General features: G+C 46.1%; 1 protein-coding gene across 2 annotated transcripts in view; it reads right to left on the bottom strand.

Annotated features, from left to right (window-relative positions):
• The window catches only part of LOC139755317 (adenylate cyclase type 8-like), a 357,275-nt gene that overhangs the window by 107,544 nt on the left and 223,962 nt on the right, over window positions 1-25,769 (bottom strand). For both annotated transcript variants that reach the window (XM_071673448.1, XM_071673449.1), the window contains exons 8-9: window positions 21,449-21,663; window positions 17,267-17,459 (exon numbers count right to left, since the gene is read on the bottom strand). In XM_071673448.1, the coding sequence (XP_071529549.1) occupies window positions 17,267-17,459; window positions 21,449-21,663 (408 nt within the window). The remainder of the gene's footprint in view (window positions 1-17,266; window positions 17,460-21,448; window positions 21,664-25,769) is intronic.

The following is a 25,769-nucleotide window of genomic DNA, read 5'->3' as shown; positions in this document are numbered from 1 at the left end:
AATTTCTGTGTGTGTGTGTGTGTGTGTGTGTGTGTGTAACGTAAGGGCCTCTTGAATCGCCCTGGGGTAAACAACACTCACCAAGTTGGTATTGGCATATTCATTAGTCTCCTCCAGTACAACAGAGGCGAGGGACTTAACCAACGTCGCTACACATCCTGAATCACTTAACATCTCAGATGGTCTGATGTCATTTACGTAAAGTACAAGTGTATGTAAATGTTGGATTTACGAGAGGAAGAGAAAATGGAAACCCAAGCTGTAAATTATTGCTCTAGACGTACAGTAAATAGGAGGAAGAAATGTTTATCATTTAAGGACCACAGATTGTGATGGGTAAACATATACGTCCGTTTTACTGTGATTATGTTATAATCAGTGTTGTCTGGTCCTTGCAAAAAGACATACAGATACACACACACACACACACACACACACACACACACACATACAGCAGGGCAGTTCCAGTGGGAGGGTGAGAGGATTTCCAGGAGTGAGAACCTTGCTCTCAGAGGCGGATGGACCTTCCGGAGAAGGTCAAAGAGGAGGGCTGGAAGGAAGGGATGAAGACCATGGTCTGCCTAGGGAACGTTTGGGAAGGTCTGGAAGGTATAGATGGGAAAGAAAGTCCCACTAGAGAAGGTCTGGAAAGAATGGATGAGAAACGAAGGTGTGGAAAGGTCTAGAGGAGAAGAATGAACAACAAAGACCCTCTAGAGGAGGTCTAGAAGGGAGGAATGAGGAACAAAGACCCTTTAATGAGGGTAGAGAAGAGAAGCATGGGGAACAAAGGCCTTCCAGGTGAGATCTGGAAGAGGACTGGAAAGAAGTGAGAAACAATCGAGATGAGCCACAAGAGGGGGTGGAAGGGAATGAGAGGACAGAATGAAACAGTTGACGTGGGACAGCGAGGAAATGAAGCAGAGATACGTTGCTCACTCTGTTTGGGGCATCAGCTTCAACATCTCTGTAACATCGTGATTGAACCTGATATGTCCAACATCACCATTAGGCTAAACATTTGCATAGCCATAGATCTAAACATTTCCTCAACATCTTCCACGTCTTTACCGACTTATTCACCTCCAGGATAACTGAAACTTAAACAGCATCAGCAATACTCAAGAAGTACACATCTCCAGCGTGTCTCTAGTCTTAAAAATCACCCCCCCCCCCCCTTCTACCCTGAATAAAGATCTCAAACATCTCCCTACATCGAGACAATCTCAACATCCTCTAACATCTCATGATGACCTTCAGGGAACTTAAATGAGCCTCTTCATCTCCTCTTCCGCAAGAGACATCAGCATCTGCTGAGGACATGTCAAATCTAAACATGGCCAACATCTCCCAGAACCTGAACCTTCGGAGGCCATCTCTCTGGGAGGCAGAACCTCCTGTGCTGACGCCCATGACGGCTTACAAAGGATCTTCATTTCGACGAGATAATTAACTTTCTGTTTGACCCTCAGAGATCACCAGGCTTAGCGAGCGTGTCTGATAAGCGGCTGGTTGACTTCGCTACATCCGATACTCCGCCTGAACTCCCGATTTCAGTCGAATCTGTTTCCTTCAGATGAAGAATTACTCCAATATCCTCTCGATTTCCTCCTCTGAATCGAGAGAGAAAATGATGACAAAGATTTTTTTTTCTTAGTTCTTAGGAACACTGTGGTTGTTAGGGTCTCAGAGATGATGGGGTTATCAAGATTTTTGTGATGGTAGAGATAGATAAGTGTAGGGAGGAGCTGGGGTTTATCTAGATGTAGATACATGTTACAGATGTTTGGATTTCCAGCAGACGCATAGGACATCAGGGTTTGGGAAGATGCCAAAATATAGGAGTCAAATGTACGCCAATGAGAAATAGTTATAAAAACGTCCAGAAATACTTTGCAGAGAACGAAGCCAACCATCGTTTCAACCATCAACCTGTTTTCTGATGACTTATAACACGATTGACGTAAGTTTACGTGCTTATCACACACGAGAAGACGAGGAAAGGTTTACGCAGACCATCTGAATGGACGGAAAGATGCCTGCTAAGTATGTTGGCTGGGGTATGCAAATGAGTCCAACAGCTTTCGTGACCAAAAACTGGCACTTGGTAACAAGAGAATAGTTTACATCTGTTCCACGTTATCGCGGAACAGATGTGCATGTGTCGAGGAGGGCAGGGGGTGAGTGAGGGGAAGGTTTGACGAGGTATTAGAAAGGGGCAAACCGGATGAAGTAGTGGGGGAGAACAAGTGAAAAGGGAAGGGGTAAAAAATATGATGAGAGGATTGGTGGAGAGGAGTGGTATAGAGGTGTGTGGGGGAAGAAAGGAGAGGTGTACGCGAGTGTGGGGAGAGGGTGTGTGAGGGGAGAAAGAAGCTGCAGGAAGAAGCATAGTGAGTAAAGCTCTTGGAAGAAAAGGAAGAGTTAGTGGGTATGTGCGTACGTGTGTAGGGCACTGGGAGAGGGTTGGGATATGGGATGGGGGGCGCATCCCACAGTATGGGCCGCCCCTCTGGCTTCACATAATGTCAAGGACCATCAGGTGTCCACCCACAGCATCCCTGCCCCCACACACATCTGACACGGTCACCCCCCCCATCTCTCTCTCTCTCTCTCTCTCTCTCTCTCTCTCTCTCTCTCTCTCTCTCTCTCTCTCTCTCTCTCTCTACGTGACTTTGTCTTTACAATTTTGTCTGTCTATCTATGTGTTAGTCCGTCGAGGAGGCTATTCATACAATCCTGTATCTAAACGATTCCATTTCACGACTAGAACACAAGGGCACGACCCTACAGCAGGAAGGCATGACTGTCTAGCACGACAGCACTACTCTTAAGCACGACGGCTCGTCCCTTGAACATAAAGTTATGATCCTTAAGTATGATGGCCTGACCTCTGACCTGACCCTTACGGATAAGGCCGAAGATCATTTAACATTCAATACCCCCCCCCAAAAAAAAAAAAAAAAAAACAAGAAAAAAAAAACGAGAAGATATTGAAAATCATCGGAATCAATGACTCACGATAACCCAAGTCCTGAGCGACAGGTCACCTACGACGGTTGGCACGCCTGTGACAGATCAAGGAAGGACCAGACATACGTCTAGCCCGGAACACCTGAAGAAGGTTTTAAAGACTTTCCTGTTACTGAAAACCTGGCGCTGACGGACCTAGCGACCTTAGTGATGGATAGGCCTAAAGCCTAACCAGCCATCCAACCAACCAATCAATCAACCAACCAGCCAACCAACCAACCAGCCAACCAACCACTCAACCAGTGGCTGACAGCGAAGCTCCACAAATGAGGCCGAGAATCAATTACCCTCCGACTTTTCGTCCACTTTCTGAGCTTTTCCTGGTCTCTGCTCTGCCAAGAACCCTCCAACAAACTCCTCTCAAAGTCTTCAACTCCTTAAACCCGTCCCTTCAGTCGAGGATCGAGAAATAATCACAGCTTTATCTCCAGGCACCTGAGGCTTGGTCACGCTGAGGGACCATTGTTCTCTGTGCGTTTGGAAGGAAGGTGAGGATTGTGGAGTAATGACTTCCAGCTGTTGATGGCCATCATATCATCATGTCCAGCAACAGACGTATACATACGTTGGGTCGACCCAACACTGGTGTAAGCGACACAAAGACTCGATCAACCCACCTACCTACCACCCAACCCATTTCATCAGACAGGTTTTCTAAATTCTCAAGAAATCTTAGATTCTTCTTCTTCTTCTTCTTCTTCTTCTTCTTCTTCTTCTTCGTCTTCTTTTGTCCTCTGTACGATCTGGCCTCCATGAGGATCTCTCTGCGAGACTGTGGCCCTCGACATGAAGAAGGATGAATAGCAAGTTCGATGACAGAATCAGAAGACTAAAACATTATGGAGATCGAGTAACAGAAAACGGAGGATGTATTCACGTCTTCTCATGCATTTTAATAAACGTTTGCAAGAGAAATTCGGAAGAACTTTTCCAATATCTAAAGCCATATATAAGTTTTCTTAAAAAAAAGAAAAAAATATATAGTTTCAAGACAAATTAAAAGCTATAAATCACAATAAGACTTCAGGCAAAATCCTAAATCTGGATTTCTTATAATGAACTGTGAATCTTCATGAGAGATTGTAATCAGACAACACAGTGTAACATGCAGGAAAGTCTACGGATGGAATGACCTGGTTCTAAACTGCCGGGATGAGGAGGGTTGACAGCTGAGGGTAAACAGCGCCAGTGTTTGGAGAAGAGGAAGGAAAGGGAGGCAGTGTAGGATCTGAGTGTGGAATGGAGGGAAACATGGGAAGGTGTGCGTACTGTAGGTACCTGGGAAAGAAGGAGGAGAAAAACTGCTGGTAAAGGTCTTTTAATACACACGAGGATAATATGGCAGATACTCTCAACACAGACAGACAGACAGGTCACACGAGGCAAGGTGGGCGCCTCCTGTGTAGAGATGGAAAGGGAGTCGGAAGAATGGAATCATCTGAGGAATACAGGTAAGAAGAGGGAGAGAAGAGGTGGGAGGAAGGAGACAGGAGAGACGCACGAAGGAAGAGGAGGGAAGAAGTAATAAGGAAGGAGGGGGGAAGACAATGGAAAGGAGAACAGGGAAGATTGAAGGATAAACGAGGAAGATGAGAGAGAGAGAGAGAGAGAGAGAGAGAGAGAGAGAGAGAGAGAGAGAGAGAGAGAGAGAGAGAGAGAGAGAGAGAGAGAGAGAGAGAGAGAGAGAGAGAGAGAGAGAGAGAGAGAGAGAGAGAGTAAAAATGGGTGGCAACAATAGAAATAAATCAGACGTCGTAGCCATGGTTTCAACAGGCCTTCCCGTAAGACTTGGTGGGGGTCACATGGGTCACCAGAGAAGGTGATCTGTCAACATGTTCTGTGTCTGTTGATCGTCAACACCTTGTACTGGTCCCTAGTCTAGCGACGGGTCATCTATATATATATATATATATATATATATATATATATATATATATATATATATATATATATATATATATATAATATCTGTTTTCAGAGGGACGTTAGAGAGCAAAACGACCGTTTAACAAGATTTTTATCACAACTAAAAATATACTCACGTCTTTTTCCGTCATTTATAATGATTTGAAAAAATATGAGGCGGCAACTCTCCTCAGTTACCGGTTGCCAGTAAGTAAATATATATAAAGAAACGTATTTGACGTTGGGATGCGCCATTATAACGCAGGAAAGGTTCATACGCAAACACCAGCTTCCCAAGACGCTCCCACCGGCCCACGACGCCCATACCTGGAATGCCTCTTTAAGACACTTGAATAAGAATGGTTGTGGGACTCACCAGCGGGGGTGAGTGGGTGCCTTGTGGTGAGTCAGCTGGATGTATTCATCCTGAGTAAAGGGGATTCATCCACCATGAGGCATCTGAGTCGAGAATCATACTTCTCTAATAAAGGAAATTGAGCTTTAAGGTACTGTATGATAAACCCAGGTTGAGTTGTGGTGCTGGTGACGTCATCCTCACCATCACGTCACTATCGTCACCTTCACTATGGCGTCACCATCACGTCATCATCGTCACTCTCAATATGGCGTCACCATCACGTCATCATCGTCACTCTCACAATCGCGTCACCATCACGTCATCATCGTCACTCTCAATATGGCGTCACCATCACGTCATCATCGTCACTCTCACAATCGCGTCACCATCACGTCATCATCGTCACTCTCAATATGGCGTCACCATCACGTCATCATCGTCACTCTCAATATGGCGTCACCATCACGTCATCATCGTCACTCACAATCGCGTCACCATCACGTCATCATCGTCACTCTCACAATCGCGTCACCATCACGTCATCATCGTCACTCTCACAATCGCGTCACCATCACGTCATCATCGTCACTCTCACAATCGCGTCACCATCACGTCATCATCGTCACTCTCACAATCGCGCCACCATCACGTCATCATCGTCACTCTCACAATCGCGTCACCATCACGTCATCATCGTCACTCACAATCGCGTCACCATCACGTCATCATCGTCACTCTCACAATCGCGTCACCATCACGTCATCATCGTCACTCTCACAATCGCGTCACCATCACGTCATCATCGTCACTCTCACAATCGCGTCACCATCACGTCATCATCGTCACTCACAATCGCGTCACCATCACGTCATCATCGTCACTCTCACAATCGCGTCACCATCACGTCATCATCGTCACTCACAATCGCGTCACCATCACGTCATCATCGTCACTCTCACAATCGCGTCACCATCACGTCGTCATCGTCACTCTCACAATCGCGTCACCATCACGTCATCATCGTCACTCTCACAATCGCGTCACCATCACTCTCACCATCACGTTACCAGCCCCATCACCATCAGGTAACCACCCTGTTACCAGCAGGTCGTCACTATCCCGTCACCATCCCGTCACCACAGCGTCACCATCAGCTTGACCCCGCCGTCCCACCGTAGCCTGTAAGAGCTTATTTTCTCGGCCTGTCAGAAAGGCTCGAGGACCGTGGACAAATGAGGAAGTCTTATATCCCCTCCTGTCCCAGCTCTCTCTCTCTCTCTCTCTCTCTCTCTCTCTCTCTCTCTCTCTCTCTCTCTCTCTCTCTCTCAACTGGACTGGAGGGTGAAATGAGGGGACTGGGGTCGTACGGCCGTGTTCAAGGGATCGTAACGTCGTGCTCAAGGGTCGTACCATCGTGCTTAAAGGTTACATCGTCATGCTCAAGGGTCGTACCGTCGTGCTCAAGCGTCATATCGTCGTGTTCAAGGGTCGTCCCGTCGTGTTTAAGGGTCGTAACGTCATACAGAAAAGGAAATATGTAAGCCTTCACCACAGTATGGATATAAATGACCCAACCCTGGGATGCAAATGGCCCAACCTTGGGATGGAAATGACCCAACCCTGGGATGCAAATGGCCCAACCCTGGGATGGAAATGACCCAACCCTGGGATGGAAATGACCCAACCCTGGGATGGAAATGGTTTGCACGTTGAATAGCATAGCTTACACGCCTTCATACATGTGTAAATACATTTACTGGCTTCGTTCAAAGCATCAAACTGTGTTACCTCTCGTTATTGTACATAAAAGACAGATTAAAATCTGTACAGCGTAAAACTAAACTTGGTGCTGCATCAGAGATTTGACGAAATTTGAATGGAACGAAAACGAAAATGGGTCGGTCGAGGTCTCCACGAGAGAAAACAGTTTAGTAAGGGAAACTAAAGTATAAAAACACAATATTTCCTTTCGGCCTTTACCCCTGCCAATTCTTCGGCATGATACTTGATATAATCCATACATCATCTGAATATATGACTCATTCTTCCTCATCTGCCTCACACAATCCTCTCACTCACATCCTGTGGCTATCAACTCTACGCAGGTAATTCCATTACAAGTTCAATTACGATATCAATCCTGATGGACGTTAGGGCTCTGGCTGAACTTTAACCCGGAGTTAATTAGATTTTGTTGACATGGAAATCGACTGTCTATGGCCCGGGTGCCTTCAAAGCTTAATGATTCCCGTGAAATGTTATATTTTCGACATGTGACCAGCTACCTCGTTAGGGAGGTCAACCATATCGCCACCAATAACCTGACCTGGTTGTTGGTGGAATGGTGGAGCGGTTGATGACCCACCTGGAACCCGAACTGGGGGGATGTTGGTGGAATGGTGGAGCGGTTGATGACCCACCAGTAACCCGACCTGGGGGGTTGTTGGTGGAATGGTGGAGTCTTAGATCTCTTCATCCCACGCTACACTTACCCCAGTCCCAGGTGGAGCGGGGTTCCCGTCTACCCGTCCTTGTTCCAGGTGGAGTCTGTAGTTCCTGGTGGAGTCTGTAGTTCCTGGTGGAGTCTGTAGTTCCTGGTGAAGTCTGTAGTTCCTGGTGAAGTCTGTAGGTCTTGGTGGAGTCTGTAGGTCTTGGTGGAATCTGTAGTTCCAAGTGGAGTCTGTAGTTCCTGATGGAGTCTGTAGTTCCTGGTGGAGTCTGTAGTTCCAGGTGGAGTCTGTAGTTCCTGGTGAAGTCTGTAGGTCTTGGTGGAGTCTGTAGTTCCAGGTGAAGTCTGTAGTTCCGGATGGAGTCTGTAGGTCTTGGTGGAGTCTGTAGTTCCAGGTGGAGTCTGTAGTTCCTGGTGAAGTCTGTAGTTCCAGGTGGAGTCTGTAGTTCCTGATGGAGTCTGTAGTTCCTGGTGAAGTCTGTAGGTCTTGGTGGAGTCTGTAGTTCCAGGTGGAGTCTGTAGTTCCTGGTGGAGTCTGTAGTTCATGGCGGAGTCTGTAGTTCCATGTGGAGTCTGTAGTTCCTGGATTACTGATAAAAGATTTTCTTTATTCCAGTCTACGTGTGGTAGCCAGTTTCATAAGCTTGTAGCTCTGTCTTCCTCCCTCACCAAACACATCCAGCTTTATTTTCTATATTTACTAGCACATCTATGTGGATCTGTTTTCTATACTTAAAGAGTAGATTTAGCTCTATTCCCCACACTTCACATGCTTGACACGACAGAGAGATAGATGCGTCTCTCTGGACGTGCTTGTGAGCATCAAACACACACACACACTTACATGTACATGTGAATAATTGGAGTAAAGAGAAAGTTATCTACTTTTTAACGTGTGATTCTATGAAGTACTCATGTCTGTTATGCCGATCACACACATCTGCAGTCGTCCACTTGTCTGTAAAACTACTCAATATGCAAGCTTGATGGAGGGATTTTTTCGGCTGTGTTTGCCTTTGAACTTAAGCAACAGGTGTCTGTGTTTGTGGAGTCCATAAACACATAGCCAGGGTTGGATGTCAACACGAACAAACATAAACAGTTATCTTTGTCAGCACGAAAACAAAAACCATTCTTTGTTTGCCTGTAATACTAATATATATATATATATATATATATATATATATATATATATATATATATATATATATTTTTTTTTTTTTTTTTTTTTTTATACTTTGTCGCTGTCTCCCGCGTTTGCGAGGTAGCGCAAGGAAACAGACGAAAGAAATGGCCCAACCCCCCCCCCCCATACACATGTACATACGTCCACACACGCAAATATACATACCTACACAGCTTTCCATGGTTTACCCCAGACGCTTCACATGCCTTGATTCAATCCACTGACAGCACGTCAACCCCTGTATACCACATCGCTCCAATTCACTCTATTCCTTGCCCTCCTTTCACCCTCCTGCATGTTCAGGCCCCGATCACACAAAATCTTTTTCACTCCATCTTTCCACCTCCAATTTGGTCTCCCTCTTCTCCTCGTTCCCTCCACCTCCGACACATATATCCTCTTGGTCAATCTTTCCTCACTCATTCTCTCCATGTGCCCAAACCATTTCAAAACACCCTCTTCTGCTCTCTCAACCACGCTCTTTTTATTTCCACACATCTCTCTTACCCTTACGTTACTCACTCGCTCAAACCACCTCACACCACACATTGTCCTCAAACATCTCATTTCCAGCACATCCATCCTCCTGCGCACATCTCTATCCATAGCCCACGCCTCGCAACCATACAACATATATATATATATATATATATATATATATATATATATATATATATATATATATATATATATATATACCTCAAAACTGATGCAGGAAAATCAGATAGAAGAGCAATTCAAAGCCTCTCGATCCTGCCTGATAAGCTCTTCCTCAGAGCTGACACGTCCGCTTCAGTTCGACCTTGTTCACTACAGTGGGACATTGATACTTTTTCCACTGTAACATTTCATGTATACAAGATTCTTTTTTATGTATAAGAATTTTGAAATATATACCTAATATTTTTGGAGCGATGGTTGTTTGTGATCTAAGAAGGTAAAAAACCGTACCACATATCATGATTGAATTTGAGATCCGATTTCTCTGTAACTCTTCCATTGATACGGGACCTTGTAGGTCCCTGGACTTTGCTGCTGTAACTAACCGCAGTCATACCACCTTGTAGCTGTATCAACTGTAACTGTAACCAGTTAGAGTTAACATCAAGTGAAAGACTCATTCGTACAATAAACTTCATTCATTTTGATCGAAGAATAAACCTTATCTTAAACTTTGAACGCATGATTCAACCCTACCTTTAACCCTGGACTAATGAACGCGCCTTTCATTCACAGTGAATGATGAATGCCTGACACTCCACCTGGTGTTAACACACACGCAACACGCTCCTCGATCCAGTGAACACAAAAAAATACGACCAATTTTATTTTTCGTTTCAGTGCTTGCATTCGAGTCTTCCTGTGTTTACATTTGTAAGGTATATAATGTAGGAGTCCCTTCATGCACACACACACACACACACACACACACACACACACACACACACACACACTACAATTTCGTACAGAATTCTCCTCGTGAGTTCCTCCCTCCATACTACCTCTCCCCTCTCCCCACGTATCCCCCCTCATCATCACCCCAGCTCAGCCCCTTACCACCACCCCAGCTCCCCCTCATCACCACCCCAGCTCCCCCTCATCACCACCCCAGCTCCCCCTCATCACCACCCCAGCTCCCCCTCATCACCACCTCAGCTCCCCTTCACCATCACCCCAGCACCTGAAATAGTCACTGGAAATTTGTGTTTATCTTTGGCCTGGGAGTGGGTTGATGGTGTGGGGGTCAGCGCCCCCGGGATATCCCTCTACTCTCTCAGGTGAGGATAGGCAGGATGTGAGGGGAAGATGGGAGGGGAGGATAGTGGGTAGGATGGGAGGGGAGGACAGAAGGCTAAACTGTTCTCCGTATTAATTCTTCCCAATGGGAAACTTCCCACTGGGAATCATAAACCCATCTAGAAAGTCACCCACTGCACCACTTGTAACCAACCAGTTCTCCAGTGGGTAAATCTCACTGAGTATCTCCCCATTAGACAGTTCCCTGGGGTCGAAATCCCTGTTTTCACTAACAAGCATTTCAACGTACGATTCTTCCTTTGAAGGCAATTCCCAGGAGCCATCATCATCATCATCATCATCATCCAGGATGTCTGGCTTGGGTTCCCATTCTATTCAGTCACGCGGACACACGATACAGCTGGCTTGCCTCACTACAGTTACATGATCCCTCCCTCACCACTGCACGTCTAGGGACGTTCTTCTTTATAATGGTAATGCCCTTCCTGTACAGGCAGCAGCAACAGCCCATCTAACTCCTCTACATCCACTCCTCTCATGTTACAGGTACAGTTGTTACTCTCCTCACGGCCGCTTCTGTTCTCCTATAAAACCTTTCCATCTACAGTCACTCTTTTTGTTCTACAAACATTCCCTTCTTGTACAGGCAATTTCCTCTTCATCTACAGGGATTTTTCTTTCTTTTACAGGAACTCCTCCCTTTCTACAGTCACTTATCTTCCTCTACAGTCACTCCTCGTTTTTCTACAGGTACTTTTCTTTTTCTACAGGCACGTCTCTCCTTCTACAGTAACTCTTCTTCTTCTTCAGGCATTCTTCTCCCCCTCCAGGCACTCCCCTCCCCCTACAGACATTCCACTCTCCCTACAGACACTCCTCTCCCCCTCCAGGCACTCCCCTCTCCCTACAGACATTCCACTCTCCCTACAGACACTCCTCTCCCCCTACAGACACTCCCCTCCCCCTACAGACACTCCCCTCTCCCTACAGACACTCCCCTCTCCCTACAGACACTCCCCTCTCCCTATAGACACTCCTCTCCCCCTACAGGCACTCCCCTAATATCCCTCCCCCTCGTCGTCATTCCTCTGAATCCACAAGACCTAACAGTAGTTCTCCACTCGCCACCTCTCACACCGTCACTTCCCTGGAACAAGTACATCCTAGCACTCTCCTCCTCGACCGTGGAGCACGTTCCAGCCTCCCTCACACCCTCGAGGTCCTGCTCGAGGCCATCTTTCAGGTCCTACTTGAGGAAGGGCGACCCAAGTGGTCGTCCTGGGCCCCTCCCTCACCAAGTACCTCAAGGCTGATTCTTTGATGCCTGAGGGCAATTACTGTTTTGTTTATCTCGTTAAACATCACATTTTGTCTCTCTTATCTCGTTAAGCATCACATTTTGTTTTTCTTATCTCGTTATACAGCACGTTATGTCTCTCTTATCTCGTTAAGCAACACATTTTGTTTTTCTTATCTCGTTATACAGCACGTTATGTCTCTCTTATCTCGTTAAGCATCACATTTTGTCTTTCTTATCTCGTTATACAGCACATTATGTCTCTCTTATCTCGTTAAGCTACACATTTTGTCTTGTCTCGTTAAGCAACACTCACTGTGGGTTGCATCGTGTAATTACAGTCTTAATTACATATTTCTCTCGTTAAACCGCAATATCGTTTTTCTTGTCTCATTAAATCGCACATATTGTGTCTCACATACAATGAATCTTGTCTCGTTAAGTGTCACGTGTTGTCTCTTGGCTCGTTAAGTCTCCCATGTTGTGTCTCCTGGCTCGTTAAGTCTCCCATGTCGTGTCTCCTGGCTCGTTAAGTCTCCCATGTCGTTTCTCCTGGCTCGTTAAGTCTCCCATGTCGTGTCTCCTGGCTCATTAAGTCTCCCATGTCGTGTCTCCTGGCTCGTTAAGTCTCCCATGTCGTGTCTCCTGGCTCGTTAAGTCTCGCATATCGTGTCTCCTGGCTCGTTAAGTCTCCCATGTCGTGTCTCCTGGCTCGTTAAGTCTCCCATGTCGTGTCTCCTGGCTCGTTAAGTCTCGCATATCGTGTCTCCTGGCTCGTTAAGTCTCCCATGTCGTGTCTCCTGGCTCGTTAAGTCTCCCATGTCGTGTCTCCTGGCTCGTTAAGTCTCCCATGTCGTGTCTCCTGGCTCGTTAAGTCTCCCATGTCGTGTCTCCTGGCTCGTTAAGTCTCACATTGCCTCCCTAATTAGTTCATCTCTTCACAGGTGTCTCTGAAGGCTGGCTTCTTCCCGGTACGGTGGCACCAGGTGTGCGTGGAACTGTGGAATTGTACAATTTTCTATTTGTACTCATCTATCTATTATCATCTATCTCAGATGACCTTTTCATTATTACCCATTTATAATTACCTATTTTTGCAGTGTGGGGAGAGGGTTCTACAGCCGTGGTGCCTCGTCTCTTGACCTTATTTCACCTCTGACAAGAGTTTGCCATCAGGCAGGGCTGGCGCGTAGTGCTCAACACAGGAACATTTGGTCACGGGTAAAGAGAGTGAGGTGTTCAGTGTTATGTGTACATATGGTGGAGAGAGAGAGAACATGTGTTTGTGGCGTGAACGCCAGCAACCCGAGAGACACAACGAAAAGACAACAACCTGGGACAGGGAAGGGAAACTGAAAGGACGGGAAAATGCGTTTACGAATACACACACACACACACACACACACACACACACACACACACACACACACACACACACATGGGGGGTATGGCGTGTGATGAGAAATTTATAAAACCATTATATCTTGCGTTCCCCTTCATCAATTACAGTATTATTATTATCATCATTATTATCATCATTATCATTATTATCATTATTATTATTAATATTATCATCATCATCACTATTAGCATTATTATTATCATTATCTATTTCAACCAAATCCAACATTTCAATTAATCTCCCTGGCTCACTAATTAATCTCATCCTTTCATTTGTGCCAAATGATATAACTAATGAGACAGACCGAGATTATGGAGATTATCATCATGTACAAGGAAATAATTTCCCAGATAATCAGCCTCAACGCAGAAGTGGGAAAGGATGCACTTTACTGGATTAATTTATATTCTTTTCTATGCTGCCGTGGGATGGTACTGAGAGGCTGCCTGGTTCATTGTGGTTTGTGGTTTGTGGTAGGCAGGGATTCTTCTGAATCTCTAGTTTGTGTGGTTTGCATTTTTGTTATATTGGTATATGAGAGGTCGGCAGACCAGGAACGTGAGGTGTGGTACCACATATACTGCATAAACGCTGCTTTCTCTGTTGGTATATGGCTACAGTCAACAATAACTGAAGTAATCAGTACATTTGTGTACCTCCGGATGTGAGAAGTGATCATGAATGAGTCTCTTACTGAAGAACGGAAGGCTTAAAGAACGGGTTCCAAATGGTTTATCGTGAATGTAAAATCCTCAAGACACACACGCTAGCTCGAAATTTCTTAATCAATGAGCCAATCAGAGCTAATGAGGTGGTAAGATGCACCCCCACGCCACCCCCCCCATCACGTCATGGGCCGCTACTTGTCGGGTCCTTGAGGATCTCCGTCACAAGGTGAGGAGGAGGAGGAGGAGGGGAAATGGCAAGACACTCACTACACATGTGAATGATAGGTGAAGATGGGGCTCTCACTAGGTGGCTCCCATTAGGTGAAGATGATGGGCTCCCATTAGGTGAAGATGATGGGCTACTATTAGGTGAAGATGGGATTCCATTAGGTGAAGATGGGATTCCCATTATGTGGGGATGGGGCTCCCATTAAGTGATGGAACAGGTGAAGATGGAGCCCACGAGAGGCTTCCACCAGAACTACAACAGATACAGTAGGGTCTTCATGCATCTACTACAATATACAGTAGGGTCTTCATGCATCTACTACAATATACAGTAGGGTCTTCATGCCTCTACTGCAATATACAGTAGGGTCTTCATGCCTCGACTACAATATACAGTAGGGTCTTCATGCCTCTACTGCAATATACAGTAGGGTCTTCATGCCTCTACTACAATATACAGTAGGGTCTTCATGCATCTACTACAATATACAGTAGGGTCTTCATGCCTCTACTGCAATATACAGTAGGGTCTTCATGCCTCTACTGCAATATACAGTAGGGTCTTCATGCCTCTACTACAATATACAGTAGGGTCTTCATGCATCTACTACAATATACAGTAGGGTCTTCATGCCTCGACTACAATATACAGTAGGGTCTTCATGCATCTACTACAATATACAGTAGGGTCTTCATGCCTCTACTGCAATATACAGTAGGGTCTTCATGCATCTACTACAATATACAGTAGGGTCTTCATACCTCTACTGCAATATACAGTAGGGTCTTCATGCCTCTACTACAATATACAGTAGGGTCTTCATGCATCTACTACAATATACAGTAGGGTCTTCATGCCTCTACTGCAATATACAGTAGGGTCTTCATGCCTCGACTACAATATACAGTAGGGTCTTCATGCATCTACTACAATATACAGTAGGGTCTTCATGCATCTACTACAATATACAGTAGGGTCTTCATGCATCTACTACAATATACAGTAGGGTCTTCATGCATCTACTACAATATACAGTAGGGTCTTCATGCATCTACTACAATATACAGTAGGGTCTTCATGCCTCTACTACAATATACAGTAGGGTCTTCATGCCTCTACTACAATATACAGTAGGGTCTTCATGCATCTACTACAATATACAGTAGGGTCTTCATGCATCTACTACAATATACAGTAGGGTCTTCATGCATCTACTACAATATACAGTAGGGTCTTCATGCATCTACTACAATATACAGTAGGGTCTTCATGCATCTACTACAATATACAGTAGGGTCTTCATGCCTCTACTACAATATACAGTTGGGTCTTCATGCCTCTACTACAATATACAGTAGGGTCTTCATGCCTCTACTACAATATACAGTAGGGTCTTCATGCCTCTACTACAATATACAGTAGGGTCTTCATGCCTCTACTACAATATACAGTAGGGTCTTCATGCCTCGACTACAATATGACCATTTTTTCGTTTGGGGAGGGGTTGGGTGGGGGGGAGGGGGTCTTATTTTTTTTTCATAACCAGCGAAATGCTACCAAGTAGAAAATAGAAAAATATATCACAATTCTGTTCCTATTTCATAAACTTTATAGTGCGATATTTCAATGACGTATTCCAGTTTATGGTCTATATAATCTGGAACGATTCGGGTGGTTCGTTCTGCATTTATCTCGAACATATTTGAGAAAATCTGGCGCGTCTCCCGGCGGGAGAGTAGATTATCACTTTCCCGCGGAATGTGTGATGCAGGCGTCACCCTGAATACACTGGCGAGGCTTGGCTCCCTCCTCAGAAGTACAGGTAAGAACAACACCAAAGCAACTGTTGTCGTCTCGCTGTCTCGACCAGTGGTTCATGAAACCCCGGCTTCACGGTCGTCTAGTCTCGACCAGTGGTTCATGAAACCCCGGCTTCACGGTCGTCTGGTCTCGACCAGTGGTTCATGAAACCCCGGCTTCACGGTCGTCTAGTCTCGACCAGTGGTTCATGAAACCCCGGCTTCACGGTTGTCTGGTCTCGACCAGTGGTTCATGAAACCCCGGCTTCACGGTCGTCTAGTCTCGACCAGTGGTTCATGAAACCCCGGCTTCACGGTTGTCTGGTCTCGACCAGTGGTTCATGAAACCCCGGCTTCACGGTCGTCTGGTCTCAGGCAGGAGAAGCCAAGATGCACATATCCTGCGCAGGATCCCTGACGGCGTCCTGCCGTGAGGGTCCTGTGGTATAAGTGCCCCTAGACATGAGTGGCTCATAACCTGAGTGCATCCAGCATCTTCCCATCCTCTTTAGTATAGTATCTTCCCATCCTCTTTAACTTCTTCACCTTCTCCATCACCCGACCCCCCCCACACCCACGAACGACTTAACTAATGGTTGTGAGACGCTGCCACATAATGCCAAGACATCCTCACTATCCAGCTATATACGCCCTAAATCTTGTTCTCCACCTTTGCCTCGTTTTCTACGATCTCAACACCAGCTACAGCCAGACGATGCTCAATAAACTCAACAAGTTTTCCTTACAACTGTACATCAGGCTCTGCCCTGGATCATCCTCACTAAATTCAGTTTTACAAACGTGCGTAGATCAGCTTGTGTGGTGAAGGGCGATTGGAATATGATCCTACAGGGGAATAATACTGATCAATACATCACTGATTAACCAATCATTGGGTAAGTTATCGCAGATTAATACATCATACATCAATACATCGTGATAATACATCATGATCACTACGGCTGTATTACCTGAGCAACTGTACTGTCTGAGGATCATAATCGACAACACTCGATCTATTAATCTCTTACCCTCTCTCCAACACATATCCCACTTATCTCCAACACCCGTTTCCTTCTCCTCCAACACCCGCTCCCCTCTCCTCCAACACCCGCTCCCCTCTCCTCCAACACCCGCTCCCCTCTCCTCCAACACCCGCTCCCCCTCTCCTCCAACACTCACCTGACAGCAGAAGTTTCTCCTGTCTCTCGTTTTCCCTCTGGGTGCGACACCTCATCTCCATCGCCCGACGGGTCTCCAGGAAGGCCTTCCTCTGCGTCCGGTCCGTCAGGTACTTGGTGTACATCCCAGCGAAGTTGATGGCTATGTAGAGCGAGGTGTTGGCCAGCACCGGCACCAGTAGCTCCGCCTCAGGCTGCAGGAGGAGGGAGGAACCGAGGTCACCATCAGGGGTCACCGAGAGGTGGGTAGGTTAAGGTGGAGGAGGAGGTCATCTGTGATGAACGATGGGGATGTGAGAGAGATTTAAGGTCAGTGATAAGGCAATAAGAACAAGTTAAGGTCATCACCAGAGATAAGGGAAAGGTCAAAGATAATGGTGGTAGATAAGATAAAGGAAAGATTGACATTACACATAAAGGAAAGCCCTACGTACGGGCAGCACCACATACACCATAACACCACTACATAAAAATACCACATACGCCACAAAACTCATAACCAACACACCTACATCGTAAACCAACCAAGAGAACAAACACACAACCCATCACTAACCACACAATACCAGCCACAAACAACATCACGTATACCTCAACACACAAGCGTACCACAAACCATGCAAACAAAAAAAAAAAAAAATAAAAATATAGAGAACTTCGTTAAATCTTTCCAACGGAAAAGTTAAATGAACGAATTAAACTTTTCTAGGAAGAAAGGTAATAATACTTTGACGACATCAGGTAAGGTAACTGCCAGCCTATATGAGAACCCCCGGCAGAGTGAGGCCAACCACAGAGTGTCCTGGATAACAAATACCCCAGTCGAGGAGGACACACTGGGGGAAAAAAATGATTTCTATCGCAGGAGAGAGTGTTGCTTCTGAAGAGCCTATCGGAGTGAGAGAGATGAAAGGCTATACTGGGAGAAAAAGGCAAAGGGGGAAAAAATTCGAGCTGGTGAGAATTTTTATCATACATTTTATTTTCCCAGGATTTATCTTGTCTAAACCTTTATGTTACTCTCGTATTTCCTGGAATTTCTACTCTTTTCCTAAATATCTTTCGAGTATTCACACATCTCGTTGATATTCTACATTACAGTTGAATAACTTAAGTGAATTATATTTTGTCAAATTAGTCATTCAAGATTGTCTAATTATCGTCTCGTAAAAAGAACCAACCTTCTGTAAATGTTTTACAAGTTGTTAAGTTTTCATCTTGGACGAAACTGAGGCTTAAATGTAAACATGTGGAAGTTCCAGCGTTCCGAATTTTGTGCCCTAACAATGTGTGTGGCCCGGCCATGCTCTCACATACCGTGTGTGTGTGTGTGTGTGTGTGTGTGTGTGTGTATGCGTGTGTGTGTGTAGGTATATAAAGGAGGAAGACGTCAGGAACTAATTAGCATAATGATGTGGCTGGGAGTGGGTTGGGGGCTGGAGGGGGGGGAGGAGGGGTACGGTACCCCCCCCCCCCCCCCCCCAACGTGATCCTCTGCGAAGTTCCCTGTGCATCGCCTTCATTATCCCCGGGTCATCAGGCGCTGACATGATCTGTTCAGTGTGTTCATTTGTTCCGTAATTTCCGTCTTGAAGTCGATGAAGGACGTGGATAACTACAGGAAGAAGATCTACATCTGTTCATCTATTGATAGGTAGATAGATAGATGTTGGCTAGTGGAAGCGGAGTGTGTAAGGAATCGTCCGAACGCCATTAATTCCTTAAGAGGATCAGACGCGGGGGAAACTCCCACACTCACACAATACACGGAAATCAATCACTATGTGGCAACTATGCCTCGTCATTTGGTCGTCGTCAGCGCCACCTGTTGACTGGATACGACAACGTGACGTTGCCCTCAACTTACAACGTTGGCCAGCTGCTCCTACACGTAATCATAACTGACCTCCTGGTCTGATGGTCACCTCCTGGTCAGATGACTAACCTCCTGGTTAGATGATTGACCTCCTGGTCAGATGGTTGACCTCCTGGTTAGATGATTGACCTCCTGGTCAGATGATTGACCTCCTGGTCAGATGATTGACCCCTTGTTGACACTTGTATAACTGGTCAGCTTCTTATATGAGGTACATCTTTTTTATCAACTGTATTTATATCCTTCTTTCTCATACTATCACCCGAAACTATTTTAATCATTCCTTTTGTTTTCCTCTGTCTGGTTACTGGGGTAGGGTCAGGGGTCAACGCTGGGACCACCATCGCTACCAGGAAGCCAGTGTTGGGGGGGGAGGGAGCCTTCAGTTCTGGTTGAAAGACACAGAAGTATACAGCCACACACACAATCACCTACACCCAGTCACGTGTACACAGACACACATACAATCACCTACACCCACTCACGTGTACACAGACATAGAAATACGTACAGACCGTCACACACGTACGAACTAAGAGAGAGATACTTTCCACACGAGAGCAAACGTTCTAAAATGTTACGACAAACGTTTTAAAACGTCACGAACAAACTTTCTAAAAGTCACGAACAAACGTTCTAAAACGTCACCAACAAACGTTCAAAAACGTCGCGAACAAACGTTCTACAGTCACAACAGGTGGCGCTCGATTTGAATAGTAAATATGGTTTGAAAACCACATGAGACAGAGAGTTCCCTCGCCTGGCACCCCGGCCCAGTGTCTCCCATCTAAGACATGGGGAAGGAGGGGTGGGGGGGGATAGAGAGATCTTCGAGGTCCTTTGAAGGATCTGCATGAAGGATGCACCGCGTCTGATCCCACAGGGAGGTGTAGGAGAGAGAAGGAAAACACATTAAACCCGAAGGAGGTGGGGCACTAGGACCTCATATCCGAGTCTTTCAGCTCCTGACGAAGGAGAGGAGCTTTTCAGCTTCTTCCGCTGGGGCGTCGTCCATGCCGCGCCTGCAGGAATTCCAGGGGTTGGGGCCTGTGTGCTGCACCAGGACGTGGCGGTAGAGCGTCCATGGATGTCACGTGGGTCGAAAACTTAAATGTAAATAGAGATCCCGTCGTATACTCACGTGACCGGCACGTAGTATACTCACGTGACCAGTACGTGGTATACTCACGTGAATGATACGTGGTATACTCACATGACTGGTATGTGGCATACTTATGTATTGCTAAGTCTTCCTTTGACTCTACAGCATTTCTGAAGCCCTTGGATTCTACAGGTGGGTCCATCCCTCACCTAGGCTCTACAGGTGGGTCCCTCCCTCACCTGGGCTCTACAGGTGGGTCCCTCCCTCACCTGGGCTCTACAGGTGTGTTCCTCCCTCACCTGGGCTCTACAGGTGGGTTCCTCCCTCACCTGGGCTCTACAGGCGAGACCGTCCTACAAGAGTGAGTGTCACGGAACAATGTATCTTAAGGATCAGCCGTCCATGTGTGACGGACCTACGAGTGGTAGCGCCTCCAAGTGTACACACGAGAAGTTACAGCTGGCTCACGTGTGTTGACCGAACACGCACTCAGTCCGCTGAGAACGTCACTACGAGTTCCTTAAGTTGTCTCTTTCATTTTCCTCTCTTGCTCGGAATTATATTTAGTAAATAAAATAGTAATTACACATGATTTATGGACAGGAACAACATCGCGTCGAGCCAAGATATTTTCATTCTGAAAGGCTTAATTACCCTTCTTAATGGGAAAGTGTGCGTCATTAATAATTAGGTGGACTTAATGGCTCGCATGTGGAGCTCAGGGCCTAGAGACTTTATGTAATTAATCAAGTAATTACACAGGATGGAAATGGTTGGATTATCTTATGACCCCGGAGTGGTGGAGTGTGGGTGAGTGGGTGGGTGAGTGGGTGGGTGAGTGGGTGAGTGGGTGGGTGGGTGAGTGGGTGGGTGAGTGGGTGGGTGAGTGGGTGGGAGATGGGTGGGGGGGGGTTACATAGGTCAGTGTTGGGTCGGGTTGGCTAAAGGTTTGGGACACATTATGGGACATTACACACGAATGTGAGTGATTTCACTGTGAAGGTGAGCATCACTCGCCTGGCAGAAGATAACAAAAAAGCGAACATGAGGTGAAGGTGAACCATCCGGTAGAATGTGATGAAAGTGATGAAGATACAGTGACCATGACCCAAATGGTAGGAAGTGGTTGAAGGTGATGAATATATAAGGTACGAACATGACCCACTTGGTGAAATCGTACTGAACCAAGGGAGAACATGACCTACCTGGTAGAATATGATGAAAGTGAGCATGAGGTGCGCGAGGGCGGTGAAGGACCCGGCCAGGATGCACCATCGTAAGGGCAGCGGCAACATGGAGTAGGTGACGAAGACGATGAAGAGCAGGTACCACACCTGGTTCTCGCTCTCCACCTCCTGCACCTCCTCCGGCTCAGCCTCCGCCTCCCACACCACGCCGTTCAACACCTGCGAGATGCAACCTGCAACACAGATGGGGAAACACACGTGTTACGTGACACATAGAACACCTTTAACAGACCACTTTATCATTTCACACTCACCCAGCCCAGTGCATAGACCCCATCCCACTTAACAGGCTTCCATGCCTCATCACATACCCCCATTCCACTTTACAGACCCCGACCCCGATTCCACTTCACACCCCATCCCACTTCACAAACCCCCATTTTGCTTCACAGACCCCTCTTCTATCCACTTGCCCTACCCTGCATAACGATCCCAGAGAGACATTGCTTTTTAGAAGAGGGATTCACTGAATCCAGCCAGAGGTTCCCCGGTTTTGTAGGGCTGAGGATGCGCGCGTCCTGGCTGGCCATGACGTGTGACCAGAGACAAGGCTCAGGGCCCATCTAGGAGGATGTTCTCAAGTTGTTGATATACAGTTGTGGCGAGGGAAGGCCTGAGACTTCCCTGTGTACATGGCTTATGAGGAAGAGGTTGTGGTTTACGTCTGGTTGTGAAATTGTGGTTTACATGCAGTTGTCAAGTTGTGGTTTACGTGCGGTTGTCAAGTTCTGGTTTATGTGTGGTTGTAAAGTTCAGGTTCATTTGTGGCTATAAAGTTGTGGTTTATGTGTGGTTGTGAAGTTGTGGTGTATGTTTGGCTGTGAAGTTTTAAAGTCTATTTTTGTCTGTTCTATGGACCTGCTTAATGTCTAGAAATGAGTTATTATGCATCTAATTAATCTTGCATCTAATTAATCTTGGCAACGGAAGTAATTAATTTTGCTGATTGGTATTTTTAGGCCGTCATGCTGACCATATTTAACGATGGTACAGTCGCGCTCAAATATCATTTTTACTCGCTACATCCCTCATATATGTGATGTTACTTATATATCAGGGCCGGGACATATATCTTTCACGTGCGTCATTTACATTTTAGGTCCTTGTCATATACATTTCAGAGCGAGGTCATATACATTTCAGGTTCCTGTTATATATACTTCAAGTTCCTGTCATACATTTCAGGGCCAGGTCGTATACACCTCAGGGCCTGGCCGCATATTTTTCGGGGTAGGGGGATACACAACTCCGAATATATATCACGTTACATACATAAATACAGAGGCTAATTCTAGTCCCACACGAAGAGCCTGACGGCCATACTGACGAGGCCCCAGCAACCAAGGGGAAGGTATTAGGGAACCGTGACGTCACTGCGGCACTGTTTACATCATGACCCACCAGGTGAGATCCTAGGGCATGACCCACCAGGTGAGATCCTAGGGCATGACCCACCAGGTGAGATCCTAGGGCATGACCCACCAGGTGAGATCCTAGGGCATGACCCACCAGGTGAGATCCTGAGTAAATACACTACTTTACTCAGTGTGATCTTGCAGTGTACCCTAAAGGTCAGGAGGGTCAAATGCTTCCCACACGGTGACCTTTCCTCTGGGATTCAGCGATGGCCCCATGTTACAGGAGTCACCCCCTCCCCTCCCTCCCCCTTACTGGTGATTCATCATAGATTTAGGACTTGTATTTCAGGGCTACAGTTGCCTACAGTGCCCCTCCCCCACCCACAGTGTTTGACAGTTACAACGAATAATTCATAAATAAATCTGTACAGCAAGATGGAAGCCATAAAGATCCTGGTTTTCTGACAGCATTCTCTCTTTCCGGACAGAGTGGTTCTGGGCTGTGAGACCATAGCTGTGTCATAATCGTATGCACGACGACGACACAGAAAATATAATAATGAAAAAAAGGAAGAAATCATCTGTCAGTCAGGTACTGACTTCACATCATGTCCTCTTCTCACACACAAATCCCCATCACATGAAAATGATCGCGACGTGTATTAGTGAGTGCTCAGCACCTCCAGGCGTCCGGGGCATCACACATACGTAAACAAATCTGAAGGATGTCAACATCATGTTTCCACTTGCCTAGGATCACAGCGCCCTTGATCTGGAGGAGGTGGCTGTCGCGGAGGACGTGTCTTACGGAGGAGGGAGGGAGTCCAACCCCTCCAAGGGCTCCCCGTGTACCGTCAGGAGGATGCCAGCCCTCCAGGGCTCCTGCCTTTTACAGTTACCATCAAAAGAGCTAATTAAATTTCCTCTCTTCCATGATGTTGCCGAACTTTCCCTTAACTAATGCACTCGGCTTTGGTCTGGCTGAGTCCCTCGTCTAGCTGAGGCCCTCAGGGGGTGCGAGGCCCTTGTCTGGCTGAGGCCCTTGGGAGGTGAGGCTCTTGTCTGGACTGAAGCCTGCAGAAAGTGGGACCCTTATCTTGCTGACGCCCTCAGAAAGTGAGGGCCTCAGACCCGGCCTTTCATTTTCCTGTCACTTCTCTCTTGGACACTCCTGCCACGGAGGAGGAAGCCCCAGGCTGCTGCCTTCTTGTGAACACACACACACACACACACACACACACACACACACACACACACACACACACACACACGGCTCCCTGCTCTTGGCTGCCGCTGAAATTCGTCTTCATTTTGGGGATTTATTCTGGTGGTGATGACCGACGGGCAAACTGACGTTCACAAACTCTCTCCTCCCTACTGACCGACCGTGACGAGCTGTCACACACCCTTGGGGATGGCGGCCTTACCGTCAACCTGACTGTCAAGGGTAAGGCCAAACATCCAAGGTCGTACTACCGTGCTGAAGACTCGTGCCGTCGTGTTCAGTGGCACACAGTATCAGGCCAGGGGCCAGCAGGCAGACAAACAATAACTAGAGAAATATTTCAGTGAAAATATTGTTCCTCCTCTCACTTGTCCAGCCCAGGGGGGAAGGGGGAGGGGGGCGGGGTGGACATATGGGTAAATGAAAACAAACACTTGGACCTAACATTGTTGCCAGATACTCCTGGACCAGGCAGGGGGGTGGCCGACCCAGGGATAATCCTCAGCGAGAGAGAAAAATGTTTAAACCTATCAGGCTATGAGAGCAGACCAGAGGTATGGTCACACTGCATTATATATATATATATATATATATATATATATATATATATATATATATATATATATATATATATATATATATATATATATATATATATATGTATATATATATATATATATATATATATATATATATATATATATATATATATATATATATATATATATATATATATATAACCGCAAACATATATCAATATAACAATACAAACAGCAGACATATGACAGTAGTACAGACAGAGCCAGACATAGGGATGGCAGGTTCCTGGAGACAGTGGTGCCCTCGTGTAAGCCAGCTGGGGGCTCACCAGGAAGGTGTGTGCGTCATAAGGTCATCTAACACCACCAAGCTTCAGGAACCTCCCAGATGATGCCATACACTGCAGGTTCCGACACCATGTGTGTGAGTGGACATCCTCCCTGATCGTCTTGACTGTTAGTGTTTGGTAGTGGAAACTCTCTGTTCTCTTGTATTTAACTCTACTGTCGTCTCTCTTTCTTTACTGCTGTCTCTCTTATTCTATCCTTCTCGCCTGTTTCCTTCCTTCCTTCCTTTCTTCCTCTTTTTATTCTTCATCATTCATTTGTATGTGTCTCTGATTCTTGTAATTTCTTTGCCGTTTTCTTCTCCTTCTCCTTATTATTTACCTTTATCTCTTTTATCATCTCATTTCTTTTTCTTTGTCTCACTTCCCTAAAATTTTTTCCTCTCTCTCTCTCTCACATGTGCCCCCTCGCCATCAATGTCCTCTCGTTAGGGGTGATGATTGCATCATTATTTTCTTCACTTCCTTCATCATTCATGATGTTCTGTCTCCCATGAGGGAGATCCCCCTGCCCCCATCCTAAACCTTGAGGTGGATATTACCATGGGAGCGCGGCACACACACACACACACACACACACACACACACACACACACACACACACACACACACCATCCTTTGGAGACGGTAGGACGACCACTATCTGTTGTCACACCTTTTCTTTCACCATTTATCTTCACTTCTTTCACCACTGCCTTCAACACTTCTTTCACTACTTCTTCCATCTCTTTTCTCACTACTTTTTCGTCATCTCTTTCACCACTGCCTTCAACGCCTCTTTTACCTTACGTGTTCAACCTTTCTCTCACT

The sequence above is a fragment of the Panulirus ornatus genome, chromosome 19 (genome assembly GCF_036320965.1).
Source record: "Panulirus ornatus isolate Po-2019 chromosome 19, ASM3632096v1, whole genome shotgun sequence".
NCBI classification, from domain to species: Eukaryota; Metazoa; Arthropoda; class Malacostraca; order Decapoda; family Palinuridae; genus Panulirus; species Panulirus ornatus.
The sequence above is the reverse complement of the archived record's forward strand: the minus strand, read 5'-3'. Positions and strand labels throughout refer to the sequence as shown.